The sequence below is a fragment of the Ailuropoda melanoleuca genome, chromosome 8 (genome assembly GCF_002007445.2).
Source record: "Ailuropoda melanoleuca isolate Jingjing chromosome 8, ASM200744v2, whole genome shotgun sequence".
NCBI lineage: Eukaryota > Metazoa > Chordata > Mammalia > Carnivora > Ursidae > Ailuropoda > Ailuropoda melanoleuca.
This window is the reverse complement of record NC_048225.1, coordinates 67765453-67789009: the sequence shown is the minus strand read 5'-3', so window position 1 is coordinate 67789009 and position 23557 is coordinate 67765453. Positions and strand designations below refer to the sequence as shown.

Sequence of the window (23557 nt, the reverse complement as noted above, 5' to 3'; positions counted from 1 at the left end):
TCATTCACAAGGGAGAAGTGAAAACAGCACCTTTTCTCTGGCTTCCTGTTTTTTTATTTCCTTGTACTCCAAGATGTGGTTCCTGAGAGTGATGAAGTGGAGGCTGCCAAAACTATTGTCTGAGTTACAGTCTCCGAGTCATTCAGCTAAAGCACACAGAAGGGACCTGCCAACACTTCAAGGTTTCAGCCATAGGCCCTGCCATGGAAGCATGACAGAAGACACTTGTTTCCCCGCCACCTGCTATTATTCCCATCCCAGGGAGTTGCTGTCTGCTGCCCTCTGCCCAGCTCCCCAGCAGGTGCCTCAGCAGCAAAGTCCACAGGTAGACACAGGCCCACAACATGCATATATGTACATAATTTTTAAATTAACATAATTTAAGCAGTACTTTTGTCCTAGCATGTGAAAAATAAATAAACAAATAAACTTCCAATAGTAGATCAAGATAGTTGAATGAGCCCGTGTGTCCATGTGTACTCTTATCCCAAATCCAACTGATGTTATAGACTTTCTTATTAAAGCTATAACTAGAACAGTGAAAAAAAAAAACAAGACAGTGTTTATCATTGGATAATTTTAATATAGTAGAGGGAAAATTCTAGAAGCAGAGTACATATTACAGACCCAAATAATACAGAATAACCTCCATCTCACGCGAAACAGAGAAAAGCCTTTAGAAAATATGTGTGGAGAATGCTAGTATACACTTTTACATCAACATAGGTGCATTTGTGTGAGAAATAATTAAAGAACTTAAAGCCAGAGTTTTAACATCAACTTCCGAACTAGGAATAATAGAATATAAGCCCTACTAGATAGGGGTGATGTTTTATTGTATGTATAAGGATAGAAAATGAAGGCCTCCAACCTATGAGAGAAGGAGGAGCTGAAACTAATCTCCTTACATGGTACTAGATACAAAATGTCTGTAAAGTGGGAAATAGTAAAGTTCCACTCACAGTCTTCGAGTAATTCCAAAGAGGTGATACATCCTCTGGGGGCTATAAATGCATAAGGAGTTAACTACATGAAGTATGAGGCGGATGGACAAGTTTAGTAGCCCAAGAGGTTAAAGAACCTAAAACACAAAAATGCAAGCAGTGAAACACATAGGGCCCAGGCAGAGGTGACTGCAAAACTCATTTCCATAACCCAGAGTGTATAAGATCCTCCTAGAAAACAAACCGTCTGAAAATAACCTCAAAGGAAAATGTATAAACCACAAGAAACAGTCTGGAATGGACACATAAAAATGGAGAAAGTTCATACTACTGAAAACAAGGAATGAGAACCATCTGAAAGACTACTAAATCCAGGAATTGAAATAAAAAAACAATTATACAGCATTCAGAAATTGAAAAGCCTCTCACTAAAATGTCTTGAAATGAAAAAATAGGCATCTAAAAATAAAAATTCAATAACAGTTTCAATGGAAGACCAGATACAGTTGAGAAAATTGCAGATTTAGTGATTTGGAATAGGAATCATGCAGAATGCAGTGCATAAAAGTGAAGATATGGAATACATCTAAAAAATTAAGAGACATAGAGGATAGACTGAGACAGTTTATCATACTATAATAGGAGTTCCAAAAGGGGAATAAAGTGAGTTGGACATAATACCGAAAGAGATGATTATGGAGAATTCTTCACAATTGAAGACATGAGTACTCTGAAAAACTAAAGTACAGGATGTAGTAAATAATGGCGAACAAATGAACTATATAATATACTAATAAAGTTAAATAAGCATTGACAATCAAAGCTTTCAATAACGGTTTTTTAAACAAAATAAAATTAAAAAGCTAGCCAAGAAAAGAGTGGAAAATGAAGGGGCATTTGGGTTTGAAATTGAGGTCCTAATGGAATATTACTCAGACATCAGAAAGAACGATTACCCAACATTTGCAGCAACACGGATGGGACTGGAAGAGATTATGCTAAATGAAATAAGTCAAGCAGAGAAAGACAATTATCATATGGTTTCACTCATTTATGGAACATAAAAAATAGGAAGATTGGTAGGAGAAGGAAGGGAAGAATGAAGGGGGGGTAAACAGAAGGGGGAATGAACCATGAGAGACTGTGGACTCTGGGAAACAAACTGAGGGCTTCAGAGGGGAGGGGGGTGGGGGATTGGGATAGGCCTGTGATGGGTATTAAGGAGGGCACATATTGCATGGCGCACTGGGTGTTATACGCAAATAATGAATCATGGAACATTGCATCAAAAACTGGAGATGTACTGTATGGTGACTAATATAACAAAATAAAAATTATTTAAAAGAAATTGAGGTCCTTGCAAGCATTCAGGATAGGGATACTGGATCAACTTTAGCCTACATTAAATATGCATGTAAAAATGTAAGACTGTCCATTAAAGTAATAGAAATAAATATGAAATTGCTAAAAAGTAGAGTTCTGGAAGAAGAAATTTTAAAATGCTAACAATTTAATAGGAGGTAATGAAACATTAAATAAAGAAAAATTAAAACATAGGATATAGGGACACAAAAATAAGATTTGCAAAATCATTTAAATTAAATTAGTAATCAAAATTGTGATTGGATTAAACTCACCCATTAAATGACAAAAACTCCAGAAATCTGATTTTGGTAAAAGCTACATAGTTAAAAAAAAAAAAGAGTAACACAAAATTTGGAAAGAAATGATGCAAGCAGATTAATACTATCAAAAGGAAACTGGGGTGATGATATGAATGTCAAATAAAAGATACATGAAGCCCCCAAACTTTAAAAGACATAAAGAGGGAAATTATTTCATGATAACAGAAAAATCTACGAAGAGGAAAATGATTATCATCTGTGCTTAACAATATAGTCTCACCTGATCATAAAGAAGATAGAAAGTTTCCTCAATTCATTTCCTGAATCCAACACTACTTTAAAACCAAAAGCAGGCAAACAGAAAGTTAGGAAGGGAGGAAGGGAAGAAAGCGTAGGCCAATATCCTTGTATATATAGATGCAAAAATTCTGCACAAATATTAGCGAATGGAATCCAGCAATATATTAAAATAATATCTTCAAGAATGCAACACTGGTTCAATACCAAGAAATCTGACAACAATATCCATTCCAACAACACAATAAAGAAGAAAATAAATGATCACATAGTAAATTTAAAAATTATGAATAGCCATTCCTAATGAAAACACCAAGCGAAGCAAGTTTAGAAGGAAACCACTTGATTTTAATAAAAAACACTGACTTTTCAAATAACTGAAAATGATTATTATAAATTATGAAATGATTCTGATTCAGCTAAAATCAGGAACTGGACAGATGTGCTCAGTATCGTCATTATTAATTAACATTACCTTGAACATAATAGTATAAGTAGTAAGACAGAAAATGTACAATATTGTAAATGTATAATAGCAATAAAGAATATAAAACATGAATAAATTTAACAAGAAAGACACAAAACCTGTAGGAAGAGCCACTCTGAGATTTTACTGAATGAGGGACACTGGGTGACACTATTGAATTAATATGTTGTACACCTGTAGAGTATTAGTCAGTCCTTACAGAAGTTGACACTGGGGAATCTCAATGATGTATATGCATGAGAAAAAGAAAATGTGGGAAGTATGTTATTATAATATGTATAACATTGTGGGAAGAGTTTTAAAACTCTTAAAATGCCTCTTTTTAAACATACATGTAAATATGTGGGGAGAAAGATAGGGAAGGATACACACTAGTTGTTTAAATCAAGTTACATAGATTGAGAGAGGCTTAATAGGTGAAGGAAATATAAAGGAGAAATAAAACCCTGCTATAAAAAGCAAGGAAGGAAGGAAAGAAAGGAAGAAAGGAGGGAGGGCAGCAATATATAGGGACAATATAGAATTAAGGCAAACAGGTGAAATAGGATAGGTAGGAATGTGTGTATATATATCCACATAACCAAAACACAGATCAAGATATAAAACATAGACGTAGAAGGTCTTAACATAAAGAACTTCCCAAAATTAATAAATAAAAGACTTAACAACCCCATAGAAGAATGGAAAATAGGTAACGGAAATGAACAAATAGTTCACAAGACAGGAAATACAAGTGGAACTTAAACATATGGAAAGATGTTCAAACTTTTTTTTATAATAAAAGAGATGCAGGTTAAAACTGCATCAAAATACCATTTTTCACCCATCAGACTGGCAATGTGACAACGCATGATGTTTGGAAGGCTGTGAAGAAGGAAGAAATCTCATACATTGCTGGTGTGACAGTATATTGGTGGAGTTTAGCAGTATCTATGAAAATTACAAATGCATGTACCGTATGCCTCAACAGTTACACTTTCAGGTATACTCCAAGGTACAAAATAACACATACACAATTTGCTCATTATAGCACTGATTATAATGGCAAGGGATTGAGAACGAATGTTTATTAGTAGGTTACTAGTTAATTATGATTCCTCCATAATTTGGAATAATAAGCAGTAGAAAAGTTAATGAGAATATGTAAAGATCTCTAAGATAAAACTTTAAGTGAAGAATATAATGTTTGAAAAAATGTGGTTAGCATACTTATATTTATATAAATAGAAAAAATAACATCTTAGTTATGCACAAAAATTTTACAGAAATATAAACAAGAAAACTTACTAATAGTAGATACTTGTGGGGTGCAGTGGGCTTGTGGGGATTGAGTGATGGAATACAGAATGGGAGAGACAATTTTCACTTTATTTTTAATGTAATTTGTTTTTTAACTATGTGCATAAATTGTCTATTCAAGAAAAAAATTAACAAAAAAGAAAAAAATTAGATCTACGTCTATTGAAATGACCATGGCATATAAGTAACAAAAGCAAATTTGAAATAACATGCATTGTGTGATTTCATTTTTGTAGAGTGAGGGGGTGAGGGGTTGCTGTGTCTAATTATGATTGTAGAGAAAGAGATATACACATTCATACAGAGTTTTAACATCGGTTACCTCAGGAGTGTAGACGGATCTTAACTCTTCCTTCATAGGTCTTTGGTTTGTTTCACTTGTTGAAAACAACACGTATCAATTTTGATATTTTTAACGGGATAATCAAAATTTTTTAAATAAATAAAAACACTTTTATGGTTGAGTTTTGCCGCAACTAAAAATGAAATTTGTCCAAAATGTAAAGAAATGCAAACACTTTTTATTTTGTAGGTGGTTGTTATATGGATATATGATCCAGAAAATGCAGACCCCAATGAGTTGCTATGGAATGCAAATGAACCTTCACTAGTAGGTGGAAACATTATTATTATCACAAATAAAGCAATATCTATGTTTCCTTTTTAAGGGCTTTGAATTATCTATTTTAAGCATTTCCAGAACTAATTAAACACACCTTAATTGTCCATTATTTTTAGCCATTGTAGAGATTTTGAGCAATCCACAATTGTGAATCTTTCTGTTGAATTCTATTGAGCATTGTCTGTAATTTATATGAACTGCGTTATTCATGAAGATGCTAACCTTCAAAGTGCTTTAAAGATGTTCCTTGTGCATCTATCTTAAAATCATCCTTCAAAAATCTGTCCAGTGCCTTACGAATCCTTTACCACTTGCAAACTAGTGCATTTACTAAAGGTACAGCACAGCAGATAAATACAGATGGTTTTCAACTTGTGCTGGCTTGACTTATGGCTTTTCAACTTTATCATAGTGTAAAAGTGATACGCATTCTGTAGAAACTGTTCTCTGAACTTGGGTCTTTTCCCAGACTAGCGGGCTAGCAGGATGTGGTATGATACCATCGCATGACGCTGGGTGGCGGCAGTGATCACAAGACTAAACGATCGGTACACAAATTATTCTGAACCCATACAACCATTGTTTTCACTTTCAGTACAGTATTCAATGATTTACATGAGATATTTAACACTTTATCATAAAACAGACCTTGTGTTAGATTGTTTTGCCCAATGGTAGGCTAATGTGTGTTGAGCACATTTGCGGCAGCCTAGGCTAAGCTATGGTGTTTGGTAGGTTAGGCACATTGAATGCATTTTCAGTTTATGATGGGTTTATCAGGACATATCCCATCGTAAGTCCATTCTCTTATTTGTTACAAATTTACCTCTTTCAAGATTTAAGTTCTGTCTTCTGTTACAATTAAAATGTATTGAAGAGAAACACAAAATGAACAATTTTAATCTCATATGATACTATGTCTTAATGAGACAAGATCTGATTTTTGAATAGTATGTTCCATGCCTCTTGGTAATGAAATTCACAAGAGATGGACTGAGAAATCAGAATGATGACCTATCAATTAATTGTTCCATTTGGCAAGTGGCTTTAGAGGGAATACAATTATTCAATTGTAATTAAACACTTTAAGCATTACTGTGACTTAATTTCTAATCTAAATAAAAATATGTGCATTTTAACATTATTTCATCCATGCATACCTAATACTTTGCTTTTTTTTTAATTTTATGTTTATTCACGACCATGTCATTCCCATAAAACCTTTCTATGGCTCTTGGTTACCAACAGCGGACTCTTGACTCTTAACATGGCACACAAAGCCCTGGAACATGCTGTCTCCGCCACCCTTCTCTGGCCTCAGCTCTCCACGTGTCCTACCTCCAGCAGCAGCACCCTGCTGTTTCCTTGCACACACCTGCTGTTCCATGGCTCTGAGTCTTTGTTTATGCTGTTCCCTCTATGGTAACTGCTCCTTCCCTGTGTTCATCTTCTCATGTTTTTCTTCTCAAGTCAGGTATCACTGCCTCTAAGATGCTTGCCTTAACCAAATCAGGACTTTTTCATGAGTAGTTTGAGGGCATTATTTTAATGCTACAGTTTTAATAAATCATCAACAAAACAGCTCTGGCAAAATAAATGTAAATTCTGTTTGCATTTTTATCAGCCAATATGTAATGTGACTGACAGACACTCAAATCATAATTCTACCCTTTACTCTTCATTCTCTTCCTGAACCACCTCTGACTTGTAACTCTAAATATTTCCTTATCTTTAACTCATTCCTGTATTTTATTCCCTCTTTGAACCTCAACCCATCCCTGTCTCTCATTAACTTCCTCCATAGCCTTACCCTATGCCCAACACCCACACTAGGGAAAAGAGGACCAACAGTGGGGTACAACTCAGGGGTGGGGTACAGAATGAATTATTTGTACAATTTGGTTAAAAACTTTAAAAAGTTCAGGGTTTTATTTTGAGGTTTTTTTCTTTACCATTTTAACTCTGAATTGTATCATAAAAAAAGCAAGAAGTTTAGTATACAGTTTAATGAGTGATAATAATTAGCCATATAACCACTACCAAGAAGTAAAACACTAACGATAGTACAGAAGGTCCCCATATGTGCCACCTGCATGGACATAATTTCTCCCTCCACCTTAGAAGTACTTGTTGAATATAATCCCCTTGTTCCCTCTAAAGGTAACCGTTATTCTTAATTTTATGGTAATAATTGCTCTGCTTTTATTTTTAATTTGCCTCATGATTCCTAAACAATGCAGTTCAGTAGGTTTTGGGTTTGTGTTTATTTTTCTGCTTTATATAAATGGAATCATGTTTTATATACATTATACATATTCTTTTTTGGGGGGTGTACCCTATATAAGATTTGTGTTATAATGTACCTGTAGTTTATTCATTTTTGTTCCCGTATGATGTTTCATCATTTCAACATACTATACATTTTTTATCCAGTCTGCCACTGATGAGTTTTGGGTTGTTTTATGTTTTGTTTTGTTTGTAATGAGTGTTGGTTTCCTTTTTCGTTCAGCTTTGTTGAGATGCAGATGATATATAATATTGTATAAGTTTAAATGCACACTGCTGATCTGATACACATATATTGTGAAATGATTACCACAGTAGCATTTTTTTAAGATTTTATTTATTTATTTGACAGAGACAGCCAGCGAGAGAGGGAACACAAGCAGGGGGAGTGGGAGAGGAAGAAGCAGGCTCCCAGCGGAGGAGCCTGATGTGGGGCTCGATCCCAGAATGCTGGGATCATGCCCTGAGCCGAAGGCAGACGCCTAACGACTGCGCCACCCAGTCGCCCCAACACAGTAGAATTTTTTAACACCTTTATCACCTCACATAATTACCGTTTCTTTTCTGTGGTAGGGTTACTTAAGATTTATTCTCTCATCAACTTTCAAGTATTTAATACTGTGTCATTAACTATACGCATGATGCCATACATTAGATTCCCAGAATTTATTCATCTTACAACTGGAAGTCTGTACCCTTTGACCACCATGTCCCAATTTGCTCACCCGCTCAGTCCCTGCAGTCCCATTCTACTCTCTTTCTCTGACTTCAGCTTTCATAGATTCCACCTACAAGCAGATCTTACAGGATTTGTCTTTCTCTGCCTGACTTACTTCACTTAGCATAATGCCCTCAAGTTCATCCATGTTGTTGCAAATGGAGACTTTTCCTTCTTTTTTATGGTCAAATCATATTCCATTGAATACAAATACCACAACTTCTTTATCCTTTCATCCTCTGATAGGCTGCTTCTGTATCTTGGCTATTGTACATAATGCTGAAATAAACATAGGGGTGCATGGATCTTTTTGGATTACTGTTTCCATTTTCTTTGGGTAAATATCCAGTAGTGGAATTATTGCATCATATGGTATTTCTGTTTTTATTTTTTTGAAGAACCGCCATACTGTTTTCCATAGTGGCTGCAGCAATATACATTTATATTCCCACCAACAGGGTACAAGAGTTCCTTTTTCTCCACATCCTCACCAACACTTGTTATTCTTATCTTTTTTATTTTAGCCATTGTGACAGGTATAAGGTGAGGCATCTTTTCATATACCTGTTGGCTATCTGTATGTCATCTTTGGGAAAAAGTCTGTTCAGATCTTCTGCCCATTTTTTAATTGGATTGCTAGTTCTTTTGCTATTGAGTTGTATGAGTTTTTATACATTTTGGATATTACCCCCCTAACAGATAGATGATTTGCAAATATTTTCTCCCACTCTGTAGGTTGCCTTTCATTTTGTTTTTTTGTTTTGATTTCCTTTGCTGTGCACATATGATTTTTATTCTTTGCTCTGTTGTAGTGGATTATACTGATTGAGTTTTGGAAAGTTGAACCAGCCTCGCATACCTAGAATGAATCCCTGTTGGCCATAGTATATAATTCTTTTTACATATTGGTGGCTTCTGTTTGCTATCGTATTTCCATTTAGTTCAGATTTTTAAAACTTTTTAAATTTCTTTCGAGACTTCTTCCCTGACCCATGTGTTATTTAAAAGTGTGTCAATTTCCAAGTATTTGGGGATTGTTCAATTACCTTTCTGTACTGACTTCTAGTTTAATTCTATTATATTCTGACAATGTATTTTCTATGATTTCTATTCTTTTTTAAAATTTATTTGTTTTTTAATTCTACTATAATTAATGTACAGTGTTATATTAGTTTCAACTATACAATATAGTGCAATAATTCTATACATCACTCAGTACTTATCACGACAAGGGCACTCCTTAATCCCCTTCACCTATTTCACCCATTCTCCCACCCACCTCACCTCTGATAATCACCAGTTTGCTCTCTATAGTTAAGAGTCTGATTTTTTGTGTGTCTTTTTTTTTTCTTAGATCATTTGTTTTCTTAAATTCCACATATGAGTGAAATCATATGGTATTTGTCTTTCTCTGACTTATTTCACTTAGCATTATACTTTCTAGGTCCCTCCATGTTATCACAAATGGCAAGATTTCACTTCATTTTAACAGCTGAGTAATAGTCCGTTGTACATATATCCCATATCTTCTTTATCCATTCATCTATCGATGAACATTTGGGCTGCTTCCATATTTTGGCTGTTGTGAATAAGCCTGCAATAAATGTAGTGGTGCACATACCTTTTCAAATTAGTATTTTTGTTTTCTTTGGGTAAATACACAGTAGTGATATTACTGGATCATATGGTAATTCTACCTTTAATTTTTAAAGAAAACTCCATACCATTTTCCACAGTGGCTACACCAGTTTGCATTCCCTCCAGCAGTGCACCAGAGTTTCTTTTTCTCCACATCCTCGCCAACACTTGTTTCTTTGATGTTAACCATTCTGACAGGTGTGAGATGATATTTCATTGTGGTTTTGATTTTCATTTCTCTGATGAGTAGTGATATTAAAGATCTTTTCATGTGTCTGTTGGCCATGCATGTCTTCTTTGCAGAAATAACTGTTCATGTCTTCTTCCCATTTTTTAACTCTATTATTTGGGGTATTTTTGTTATTGAGTTGTATAAATTCTTTATATATTTTAGATACTAACCCTTTTTTGAATATGTCACTTGGAAATACCTTCTCCCATTCAGAAGATTGTCTTTTTGTTTTGTTGATTGTTTCCTTTGTTGTGCAGAAGCTTTTTATTTTGATGTAGTCCCAATAGTTTATTTTTGTTTTTCTTTCCCTTGCCTCAGGAAATGTATCTAGAGAAAATTTCCTGTGGTCAATGTCAAAGATATTACTGCCTGTGTTCTCTTCTAGGATTTTTATGGTTTCAGGTCTCACATTTAGTTTCTTAATCCATTTTGAGTTTATTTTTGTATACGGTGTAAGAAAGTGGTCCAGTTTTATTCTTTTGCATGTAGCTGTCCAGTTTTCCAACACAGTTTGTTGAAGAGACTGTCTTTCTCCCATTGTGTATTCTTGCCTCCTTTGTCATAGATTAATTGATCATATAATCGTGGGTTTATTTCTGGGCTCTACTATTCTATTCCATTGAACTGTTATGTCTATTTTTGTGCTAGCATTTTTGTGCTGTTTTGATAACTACAGCTTGTAACATACCTTGAAATCTGAAATTGTGATACCTCCAGCTTTGTTCTTTCTCAAGATTGCTTTGGCTATTGGTATTTTGTGGGTCCATACAAATTTTAGGATTGTTTGGTCTAGCTCTGTGAAAAATGCTGTTGGTATTTTGATAGGGATTGCATTAAATCTATAGATTGCTTTGGGTCGTATAAACATTTTAGCAATATTGGTTCTTCCAATCCATGAGCATGGAATATCTTCCCAATCATTTGTGTCATCTTCAATTTCTTTCATTAGTGTTTTATAGTTTTCAGAGCACAGGTCTTTCACCTCCTTGGTTAAGTTTCTTCCTAGGTATTTTATTATTTTTGGTGAAGCTGTAAATGGGATTGTTTTCTTAATTTCTCTTTCTGCTATTTCATTATTAGTGTATAGAAATGCAACAGATTTCTATGTATTAATTTTATATCCTGAAACCTTACTGAATTTGCTTATCAGGTCTACTAGGTTTTGGTGGAGTCTTTAGGGTTTTCTTTTCTTTTTCTTTTTTTAATTAAGTAGGCTCCACACCCAGCATGCCCACTATGGGGCTTGAACTTACAACCCTGAGATTGAGACCTGAGCTAAGATCAAGAGTCAGACACTTAACCAACTGAGTCAGCCAGGATGCCCTTTAGGGTTTTCAATGTATAATATCATGTCACCTGCAAACAGTGAAAGTTTTACTTCTTCCTTATCAAATTGGGTGCCTTTTATTCCTTTTTCTTGTCTGACTGCTGTGGCTAAGACCTCCAGTACTATGTTCAATGGAAGGGGCAAGGAAGGACATCCTGGCCTTTTTCCTGATCTTAGGAGAAAAGCTTTCAGTTTTTTTACCATTGAATATAATGTTAGCTGTTGATTTTTCCTATATGTCCTTTATTATGTTGAGATATGTTCCCTCTAAACCTACTTTGTTAGGGGTTTTTATCATGAATGGCTTTTGTACTTTGTCAAATGCACCTGCATTTATTATTTTTTCTGCATCTATTGAGATGATCACTTGATTTTTATCCTTTCTCTTGTTGATGTGATGTATTATGTTGTATTGGTTGNAAATCTATAGATTGCTTTGGGTCGTATAAACATTTTAGCAATATTGGTTCTTCCAATCCATGAGCATGGAATATCTTCCCAATCATTTGTGTCATCTTCAATTTCTTTCATTAGTGTTTTATAGTTTTCAGAGCACAGGTCTTTCACCTCCTTGGTTAAGTTTCTTCCTAGGTATTTTATTATTTTTGGTGAAGCTGTAAATGGGATTGTTTTCTTAATTTCTCTTTCTGCTATTTCATTATTAGTGTATAGAAATGCAACAGATTTCTATGTATTAATTTTATATCCTGAAACCTTACTGAATTTGCTTATCAGGTCTACTAGGTTTTGGTGGAGTCTTTAGGGTTTTCTTTTCTTTTTCTTTTTTTAATTAAGTAGGCTCCACACCCAGCATGCCCACTATGGGGCTTGAACTTACAACCCTGAGATTGAGACCTGAGCTAAGATCAAGAGTCAGACACTTAACCAACTGAGTCAGCCAGGATGCCCTTTAGGGTTTTCAATGTATAATATCATGTCACCTGCAAACAGTGAAAGTTTTACTTCTTCCTTATCAAATTGGGTGCCTTTTATTCCTTTTTCTTGTCTGACTGCTGTGGCTAAGACCTCCAGTACTATGTTCAATGGAAGGGGCAAGGAAGGACATCCTGGCCTTGTTCCCTGATCTTAGGAGAAAAGCTTTCAGTTTTTTTACCATTGAATATAATGTTAGCTGTTGATTTTTCCTATATGTCCTTTATTATGTTGAGATATGTTCCCTCTAAACCTACTTTGTTAGGGGTTTTTATCATGAATGGCTTTTGTACTTTGTCAAATGCACCTGCATTTATTATTTTTTCTGCATCTATTGAGATGATCACTTGATTTTTATCCTTTCTCTTGTTGATGTGATGTATTATGTTGTATTGGTTGTATTGGTTGGTTGATTTATGAATATAGAACCACCCTTACAGCTCACTTGATCTGGGTGAATGATTTTTAATGTATTGTTGGATTCAGTTAGCTAATATTTTGTTAAGGATTTTGCAACTGTGTTCATCAGAGATATTGGCTTGTAATTCTCTTTTGTTATAGTGTCTTTGTCTGGTTTTGGTATCAGAGTAATGCTGGCCTCTTAGAATGAATTTGGAAGCTTTCCTTCCTTTTATTTTGAATAGTTTGGGAAGAAAACATATTAACTCTTCTTTAAATGTTCACTAGAATTCAGCTGTGAAGCCATCTGTTCCTGGACTTCTCTTTTTTGGGAGTTGTTTTTTGTTTTTGTTTTTTAATTTTCGAATCAATTTCATTGATGGTAATCAGTCTGCTCAAATGTTCTATTTCTTCCTGATTCAGTTTTGGGAAGTTACATGTTTCTAGGAATCTATCCATTCCTTCTAGGTTGTCCAATTTGTTGGCATATAATTTTTCATAATAGTCTCTTATAATCCTTTGTATTTCTGAGGTATTGGTTGTTATTTCTTCTTCTTCTCTTTCCAGATTTTTTTCTTGTGACTAGATTTCTAGTTTCATAATGCTGTGGCTGGAAAAGATGCATTGTATGACTTCAATATTTTTTAATGTTGAGACTTGTTTTGGGGCCTAACATGTGATCTATTCTAGAGAATGTTCCATGTGCTCTTGAAAAGAATGTGTATTCTACTGTTTTAGGATAGAATGTTCCAAATATACTTGTTAGGTCTATCTTGTTTAATGTCGAATCTTGTTCCTTGTTGATTATCTAATGATCTATCCATTGATGTAAGGGGGTTGTTAAAGTCCCCTACTATTGTTATGTTAATGCCAATTTCTTCCTTTAATAGTTGCATCGTGTAATTAGGTGCTCCCATGTTGGGTGCATAAATTATTACAATTATTATATCCTCTGGTTGGATTGTTTCTTTTATCATTATGTCATGTCCTTCTTTGTCTCTTGTTATAGTCTGTTTTAAAGTCTGTTTTGTCCAATATAAGCATTGTTACCCTGACTTTCTTTTCACTTCCATTTGCATGATAAATGCTTTTTCATCCCTTCACTTTCAATCTGCATGTCTTTAGGTCTGATATGAGTCTCTTATAGGTAGCATATAGATGAGTCTTGCTTTTTTATCCATTTCATCATCCTGTATCTTTTGATTGGAACATTTAGTCTATTTGCATTCAAAGTAATTATTGATACATATGTAGTTATTGTCATTTTCTTACCTGTTTTACGATCATTTTTGTAGTTCTTCTCTGTTTCTTTTTTCTCTTGTTTTCTTCTCTCATGGTTTGCTGGCTTTCTTTAGTGATATACTTGAATTCCTTTTCTTTATTTTGTGCATATCTATTACTGTGTTTTTTTGTTTGTGGTTACCATTAGGTTTGTGCATATAATAGTCTGTATTAATTTGATGGTCACTCAAGTTCAAACCTATTCTGAAAGCACTAAATTTTTATTCCTCTCCCCCCTACATTTTAGGTATATAGTGTCATACTTTACATCCTTTCATTTTGCAAATCCCCTGACTGATTTTTATAGACATATTTTATTATACTACTTTTGTGCTTTCTACTTTTCTTACTCCTGCTTATGTTCTTTCTGTTCCACTCAAAGAACCCCGTTTAACATTTTTGTGAGGCTGGTTTAGCGGTAATGAACTCCTTTAACTTTTATTTGTCTAGGAAATTGTTTATCTCTCCTTCTATTCTGAATGAGAGCCTTGCTGCATTGAATATTCTTGGTTGCCTTTTTTTATTTCCTTTTCTTTCAACCCTTTGAATATGTCANATTTTTATAGACATATTTTATTATACTACTTTTGTGCTTTCTACTTTTCTTACTCCTGCTTATGTTCTTTCTGTTCCACTCAAAGAACCCCGTTTAACATTTTTGTGAGGCTGGTTTAGCGGTAATGAACTCCTTTAACTTTTATTTGTCTAGGAAATTGTTTATCTCTCCTTCTATTCTGAATGAGAGCCTTGCTGCATTGAATATTCTTGGTTGCCTTTTTTTATTTCCTTTTCTTTCAACCCTTTGAATATGTCATGCCACTTTCTTTTGGCCTGCAAAGTTTCTGCTAAAAAATCTGCTGATAGCCTTATGGGGTTTCCCTTGTATATAACTGTTTTCTCTTACTGCTTTTAAAATTCTCTATAACTACTTTTCGTTATTTTTATTACTATGTGTCTTTGTGTGGACCTCCTTTGCTTGATTTTGTTGAGAGCTCTCTATGCCTCCTGGATCTGGATTTCTGTTTCCTTCCCCAGATTGAGGAAGTTTTCAGGTATTATTTCTTCACATAAATTTCCTGCCTTCTTTTCCCTCCTCCTTCGCAGATCCCTATACCGTGAATACCGTTACACTTGATGGTATTGTGGAGTTCACTTAATTGATTCTCACTCTTTTTAAATCTTTTTTCTCCTGTTCAGTGTGATTGTTCCCCATTACGCTCCCCCCCCCAGTGGCTGATCTATTCTTCTGCTTCCTGTACTCCTCATTCCCTCTAGTGTATTTTTTTTTCATGCTTTTTCCAAATGATTTTATTGCACAACTGTTTTTCCTCACAGCATCTCTCACATTGATTAATCCATCCGTATGACTAGCTTTTTTTTTTTCCTTTCCTCTAGTGTATTTTTAATTGCAGTTACTGAGTGCTTCATCTCTGATTGGTTCTTTTTTATGTTTTGTATCTTTTTGGTAAGGTCTCATTGAGATTCTCCACTCTTTTCTCAAGTCCAGTGAATATCTTTATGACCATCACTTTACATTCTCTATCAGGCATGTTACTTATCTATGTTTCATTTAGCTCTCTTGCTGTGATTTTATCCTTTTCTTTTGTTTGGGTCACATTCCTCTGTCTGTCGCCTTTTTTATACCACTCTCTATGTATGTTTCTATTTGTTAGGAAAGTCAGCTATGACTCCTGCTCTTGCAAGTAGTGGCTTTATAAAGAAGGGTTCCTCAGGTGCCCTGTAGCGTGCCGTCTCCTGTTCACCAGAACCTGGTGCTCCAGAGGTGTCTTCAGTGGGTGTTGCATGTTCCCTCCTGTTGTGGATGAGCCACATTTGCCTTCAGTCCAGTCATCTGCAATGGCTCTCCTTGCCTGTTGTGTACAGGGTTAGGTCCCTGTGTTGTTAATGTGCCAGTCTGGGCCCACCTTGGGCTTGAGTTAGGTCAGACCAGGCATTGACCGAGCTGCAGTTGAACCAAACTGCAAGGCACTCTCCCTGTGTGTCCCCTGGGAGTCTTTCATTGGTAGGTGGGGTCTGCAGTTAGACCAGATTTCTGCCCCCAGACCAAGTTGGGGCCACAGGTAAGAAGTCACTTGGAATGGTGCTGACCCAGTCAGGACTGCTTGCACAATGCCACACTTGTGTCACTGCTTTGGATGTACTCTTATGAAGCCAGTTTGGAGGGGGCAAATCCTGAGGAGAACCGTGGGGTGGATGCCAGGAAGATCCAGGCTGGTCCACTTTGGAAGGGGACCTTCAGCCACCAGGGAAAACTGCCAAACATGGGTTGGAGAGGGTGAGTTGGCAGGAGCGTTTAGGGGGTGGGGTGTATAGTGTTAGTAAGGTTTGCTGAGGTCTGCCATGGGAGGATGCTTGGCACTGATTTGGAGAGCTGCTGAGCCTGGGGTGGAGGCAAGTATGCAGGAGGCCATGGTCACAAGGCACACTGTTGGCAAGCTAGTGGAGAGTGTTGGTGCTATACTGGTTCCTGCAGGTGTCCATGTATCTAAGCAGGGGAGAGAAATGATGCCCACCAGCCTTTTTGTTCTTGGAGAAGTTTCCCAAAGATCCCTGCCCCTCCAGCACATGTTGTGAGATTAGCAAGCAAATCTCCCTCCCATATACCCCAAGCTTTTTTTCAGATTGCTGCTTCTATGNAAAAAAAAAATTAAAAATTAAAAAAAGTTCCAGGTGTTAAGCCTTACTCATTATAAGAACTTAAGAAGTTAAGCCCCTCTGGTTTTCAAAGCCAAATGTTATGGTTGGGATTCATCTTCCCAACGTGGGTCCCCTGTGCCTGGGGTTCCCAGTGTGGGGTGTGCTCCTCTCCCTTCTTCTTGCTTGAGGTAGCCCTCCCTCCCGCTTTCTACATCTTTGCTTTCTACCCTCCTCGATGTGGCCTCCTCTCTGTGTTCAGCTGTGAAGAATCTGTTCTGCCATCTTCAGGTCATTTTCCGAATTATTTACACTGATATGTGTGTTATGTAGTTGTATTCAAGGGACAAGGTGAGTTTAGGATCCTCTTACTCCTCCATCTCCCCCAGAAGTCTATGATTTCTATTAAATTTGTTTGTTTTATGAGTGTTTTGTGGCCCAGAATGTGGTTTATCTTGGTGAATGTTCCATGTGATCTTGATAAGAATATGTATTGGGGCGCCTGGGTGGCACAGCGGTTAAGCGTCTGCCTTCGGCTCAGGGCGTGATCCCGGCGTTATGGGATCGAGACCCACGTCAGGCTCCTCCACTATGAGCCTGCTTCTTCCTCTCCCACTCCCCCTGCTTGTGTTCCCTCTCTCGCTGGCTGTCTCTATCTCTATCAAATAAATAAATAAAATCTTTAAAAAAAATAAGAATATGTATTATACTGTTGTAGGATTGAGTATTCTATATAAGACAATTAGATGAAGTTCTTCATAGTGTTAAGTGGATATTTGTGTTGATTTTCAGCCTGATTGATCTATCAACTACTGATGGAGGGCATTTAACTTTTTGTCTATAATAGTAGATTCTTTTGTTTCTCCTCTCAGTTATCAGTTTTTGCCTTGATGTGCTGTTGTTAGATGCATTCATGTTTAGGATTGTTATGTTCTCTTGGAAAATTAGCCTCTTTATTTTTATATTCTGCCCTCTTTGTCACTAATAATATTCCCTGTGCTGAAATTGGCCTTGTCTGAAATTTTATAGTCCTCCAGTTTTCTTTTGATTAGTTTTAGCTTAGTATATATTTTCTCTATTTCTTTACTTTTAAGCTGAGTGTTTATGTTTAAAGCAAGTTTCTTGTGGACAATGTATAATTGCATCTTATTGGGATTTTTAAAAAAATTCATTCTGGCAATCTGTGGTTTTTAACTGATGCATTTAGGCCATTAACATTTAAAGTGATTATTGATTTATTTGGCTTAATATCAACCATGTTTGTAACTGTTGTCTTTTCATTGCCAGATGCTTCTTTTTCTGCCTTTTTGGTTTTAATTGAGCATTGTATAGGATTCCATTTTATTTCCTCTCTTAGTGTATCAATTATATTTCTTCAAAAAAAATTTAGTGATTGCCCTGGAGTTTACAATGTACATTTTAACTAATCCAAGTCTACTTTCCAATAACACTATTCCACTCTACTGTTATTTATCTTCCTCATAACAAAGTATTCCCAATTCCTCCCTCCTGTCTCTTGTAACATTGCTGTCATTCATTTAATTATCCATGTGGGACAGTAGTCCAATACGTTGTTACCATTATTAATTTAAACAAAGTTATTTTTTGGATGAACTCAAGAATAGTGACAGCTTGATGGGTTTTCTTTTGAGGTGAAGAAAGTGTTTTGGAATTAGAAAAAGGTATTGGTTGCACAACATCGTGAATGTACTAAAAACCATTGAATTGTAAACTTTAATGTGGTTAATCTTATGTGAGTTTTACCTCAATACAAAATAAAAATAAATGATTTTATTTTATCCTTGTTTACTCCTTTTCTAATGCTCTTCCTTTTTCATGTAAATCCAAGTTTCTGACCTTTATCATTCTCCTTCTATCTGAAGAAAATATTTTAATATTTCTTGCAGGGCAGGTCTGGTGGTGAGGAATTCCCTTGGTTTTTGTTTTCTGAGAAAGTCTTTATTTCTCTATCACTCTTGAAAGATAATTTTGCTGGATATAGAATTTTAGGTTGGTGGATTTTTTTTTCTTTCAACACTAAATATTTCACTCATCTCTCTTCTTGCTTGTGTGCCTCTGACAAGACGTCTCTTTTAATTGTTTTGTTATTCTTCTTGATCTATAGGTATGGTGCTTTCCCCCTCTATCATTTTTCAAGATTTTGTTGTTGTTGTTGTTGTTGTTTTTTTTAAAGATTTTATTTATTTGACAGAGAGAGAGAGACAGCCAGCAAGAGAGGGAACACAAGCAGGGGGAGTGGGAGAAGAAGAAGCAGACTCCCAAGCAGAGCAGGGAGCCCAATGCAGGGTTCCATCCCAGGACCCTGGGATCATGACCTGAGCTGAAGGCAGACGCTTAACAACTGAGCCACCCAGTGGTGGCTTAACAACTAAGCACCCCAAGATTTTGTTTTTGCCTTCAGTTTTCTTCAGCTTGACTATGGTATGCCTTGGAGTAGTTGTTTTGCATTTAGTCTTCTTGATGTTCCCTGAGCTTCCTGGATCTGCGTTTTGGTGTCTGTCATTAATTTTGAAAGTTCTTGGCCCATATTACCTCAGATATTTATTTTGCTCCATTCTCTCTTCTCCTGGCATTCCAGTTGTGTATGTTACATCTTTTGAGATGATCCGACAGTTCTTGGAAGTTCTGTCCTTTTTTTTTTTCCCATTCTTCTCTTTGTATTTCATTTTAGGAATTTTCTTTTTTTATATAATAATTTTTATTATATTATATTAGTCACCATACAGTACACACCTAGTTTTTGATGAAAAGTTCCATGATTTGTTGACCTACCTTCAAGCCCACTAATTCCCTCCTCAGCTCTGTTGAGTCTACTGATGAGCCCATCAAAAGCATTCTTCATTTCTATTAAATTGTTTGTATTCCTAGCATTTCCTTGACTCTTTTCTTAGAATTTCCACTTTTCTGCTTACATTACCCATCTGTTCTTCCATATATCCTAATTTTTCTATTAGAGCCCTTAATATTATTAATGACAGTTATTATAAATTCCCTGACAATTCTAATATGTGTGTCATTTCTGATTCTGGTTCTGAAGTTTGCTTTTTCTCTTCAGACTTTGTTTCTGCTTGCTTTTGGCATGCTTGCGATTTTGTTTGTTATTGTTGAAAGTCATATATGTTATATTAGGTAATAGGAACTGAGGTAAACAGGCCACTTGTGTGTGGATTTAATATTAATCTGGTCAGTAATTGGGCTTGGTTTGGTGTTTGCTGTAGCTTTAGGTGCCAGGAGCTTTAAATTGCTTTAAGGTTCTTGTTTTTGTCTACCCTTTTGACTTCAGACTTATAAGTTCCCCTCTTTAGAGATTGTATGTGTCTTACAGCTCTTTAAGCTATGATCCACTATTATACTGAAGCCTTTTTGATGTGGTAAGGTATGAGTGAGGGGAGATTTATACACTCTCCCAATTAAATGTGTCTTTTAGTGGACCTACATCTCCGGTATGTGACCTCCAGAAATGTTTATTCTTAGTTTCCCCACCACCACTACCCCCTGACTTATGGAGACTAGAAGTCTAGAGGATATGGGAGTGAGAGGAATACCCTCCCCTATGGCTCTGGGACAGGGATCTGGTAAAGTCTTTCTCCCTGAAGAGTAGACCTTTGTTGTGGAAAAGGCTCTGGGTATATTTCACAAAGATTACTTTTCCTCTCCCCCTGCCAGCGCCATGAGGGGATATTTCTCTAGGCTTCACTGTGAGGGATCTTTCTCTAGTCTTCATGGTGAGACTGGTGAAGTTTCGCCTAAAACTGTAACCGTAAGGAATTTCTCAACCTCACACTCAGCTTCCCACAATTTGTCAAAATTACCATTTAAGTGTTGCTTACCACCATTTTTTGGCTCCAGTAGCTTCTTCTCTGTATAAGCAGATTCTCAGCTATGACTTTCTGGATTCGCCTGTCTCTACAGATCTTGGGATAGTAGTTTGCCTTGCAAACTCAGTTCCCTCTTGGACTCAAGAAAAGTCATTGCTTTTTAATTTGTCCAGCTTTTCCTTTTGCAGTAATAGAAGTGACACCTTCCAAGCTCTTTACATGACAGAGCTAAAACTCTGTATAATACATTTTTAGTTCCACTCATTCTTGAATTCATACCGCGCAGCTTCAGTCTTTACAGCCAAGAACTTCCATACATGGTTGTATGGCTTGATGAGGACCGCTGCTGTGGTTACTCTACATTTAGCCCACTGAATTGTGTAACCAAAGTCCAACCCCATGTCATGAAGTCTAATGGACACTTTTCACAACTTGCCAGCATTTACATGTTTCACCATTTCTTTTTTCTTGAAACACTCTTCTGTTTTGGCTTCTCTGGCACCAAAACATGTTGGTTTCCCTCCTACTTTACTTGTTACCCTTTGCCATCTCCTTTACTTACTCCTCTTCCTTCACTAATCTTTAAATGATTCTTTGCATTTATTCCCCAGGTGATTTCACATAGACCCAATTGCTTTAGATATCAATTATAAGATAATGGCTTAAAAATTTATACCTCCCCTGAGAACTTTCCCCTCACCTTTTCAAATCATAAATTCAACTGACCACTGGCATTCCTGTTTAGAGGTCTTATAAACAGGTTCTATGTAGTGTGGATAAAATGGACTCTCCAGTTTCCCAGTAAATCTGTTCTTCCCATAACAGATTCACCAGTTCAGCACATGACACCATCCTCCTCCTAGTTTCTCAAGAAGAGCTCCTTCACTAATCTCAATGCCCCCACTCTGTCCCCACCCTACAATCCATTTTCCATATGACAGTAGATAGTTTTAAAATATATTATGTCAAGGTTTCCAGTTCCAGACTAGATGGAGTAAATGCATTTAATTTTACTTCCGCCACCTTTCATAATGAAAGAAAAATCCTAGACAAAATACATTTCTCCCACAAAAATACTGAAAGACAAAGAAAAGAAAGTAGATGTGACTAGGGACCTTGAGATTCTAAGAGCGCCCTACCAATGAGTTCCTTGAACTTTTTCCTTGCCTCCTATATACTCTGGCATAGGCACTAGAGATGCCTGAAACTCAGTGATTCCAGCAAACAGAGAAGAAAAAGAAAACCCCCAAGAAAGGCCTGCATTCTTTATCCGAAAGACCAGAAAGACCCTTAAGGACAGAGTTTTTTAGCATATCTGCCTATTCTTGGACCAACCACCACAAAATAGAGCTGTTCCCATTTCCCACTATAATAGGTGCTGCAGTAGCGGAGCTCTTGGCCAGAACCCTCTTTTTCCTCCCACTTCCTGCAGTAATGAGGAAACTTTCCTCACCTGTGGAACCTAAAGGTGGAAATCTGACTCTCACCCCTCGACAATAATGAGGCAGTGCATTTCTTTCGTGGTGCTTGTAGGCAGAACTCTTGACTTTCATCCTCACACTGCAGTAACAAATGAGGTCAAGCTAATTACCACTTCTGTTCATGCATCTCTCTCTCTCTGTCACACACACACACACACACACACACACACACACATACACGGCAGTGCCTGATCCTGCAGCACCTGTAGGTGGAACTCTGACTCCTACCTCTACCTTCCAGTAACAGTGTGGGACCCCTCCTCTGCAGCGCCTGTGGATGGAATTCCAAAGTCAACCCCACCCTATAATAAGGAAGCAATGAAGCGGTGAAGCCATACTCCTTCCCTGTGGGGCCTGTGGGCAGGACTCTGACTAACCTCCGCCCTGTAATAGCAAGGAAACACAGCGTCCCCTCCCTAACTGGTGCTGTGGGGACTATTGCATGGAGTCCTCCATTCCTGTTAACACAAAAGTGGAACAAAATAGCACTGCAGTAGCTCTATAAATTACACAAACATTTAAACCACAATCCACAAAAGTGATCTAAGACATGCATTCTGATCCTAAACAGATTGACTACCTGATAACATGAAAGATTTAAATAGGAATTAGAATCTTAATATACAATACTAAAACATTCAGGAGATACAGTCCAAAGATTACTCATCACACCAAGAAAAAGGAAAGTCTCCATTTAAAAAAGACAGTCAATAGATATCATATGATGCAAATGTCATGTGATCAGAACAAACAGTGAAGTAAAAGAAACATTTCTAAACTATAGCCAAACCTCAAAAGATATAAGCTATTTTAATAGGGAGGAGATACCATGTACATTTGTGTTTAATCTCTTTGGGTTTTTAAGAATTTCCAGTCTTAATCATTGTCTCAGGATTTTTTTTTCTAATAATGATTTATTGCTATAAATAGTTGTTCACAGATTCATTTTCTTCCTATTGATTTTTTTTATTTTTATTTGACAGAGAGACAGCTAGCGAGAGAGGGAACACAAGCAGGGGGAGTGGGAGAGGAAGAAGCAGGCTCACAGCAGAGGAGCCTGACGTGGGGCTCGATCCCATAACGCCGGGATCACGCCCTGAGCCGAAGGCAGACGCTTAACCGCTGTGCCACCCAGGCGCCCCTCTTCCTATTGATTTCTTGTAGAAAATCACTCTAAAAGTAAACATAGGTTTTAAAATTTTTCAATTAAAAGATTTTGCTTTTTAGAATTCAGTGGTGTCTTCTGAATTTTATGAGATAGTTGATAAGATTTTCTAATTATAATTAAATATATAACTAAGTATTAGATAGTATTAGATAGCATTTAATTTTATATAATTATTAGATATGTATTTAATTATATAAACAAATAAATTAATATAAATTTATATTTATGAATAAACAAAATTAAATAAATCTAATTAAATATATATTTAAATGCTTTTATAAACATGTATGTAGAATTTATATTAATTGCAATCTTAAATATTTTTC

General features: G+C 36.2%; 1 protein-coding gene across 1 annotated transcript in view; it reads left to right on the top strand.

The window, feature by feature from the left end:
• The first annotated feature begins 51 nt into the window (after positions 1–51).
• The window catches only part of CATSPERE (catsper channel auxiliary subunit epsilon), a 128634-nt gene continuing 105128 nt past the window's right edge, over positions 52–23557 (top strand). The window contains exons 1-2 of the mRNA XM_019798515.2: positions 52–325; positions 5185–5262. Of these exons, the coding sequence (XP_019654074.2) occupies positions 74–325; positions 5185–5262 (330 nt within the window). The 5' untranslated portion in view covers positions 52–73. The remainder of the gene's footprint in view (positions 326–5184; positions 5263–23557) is intronic.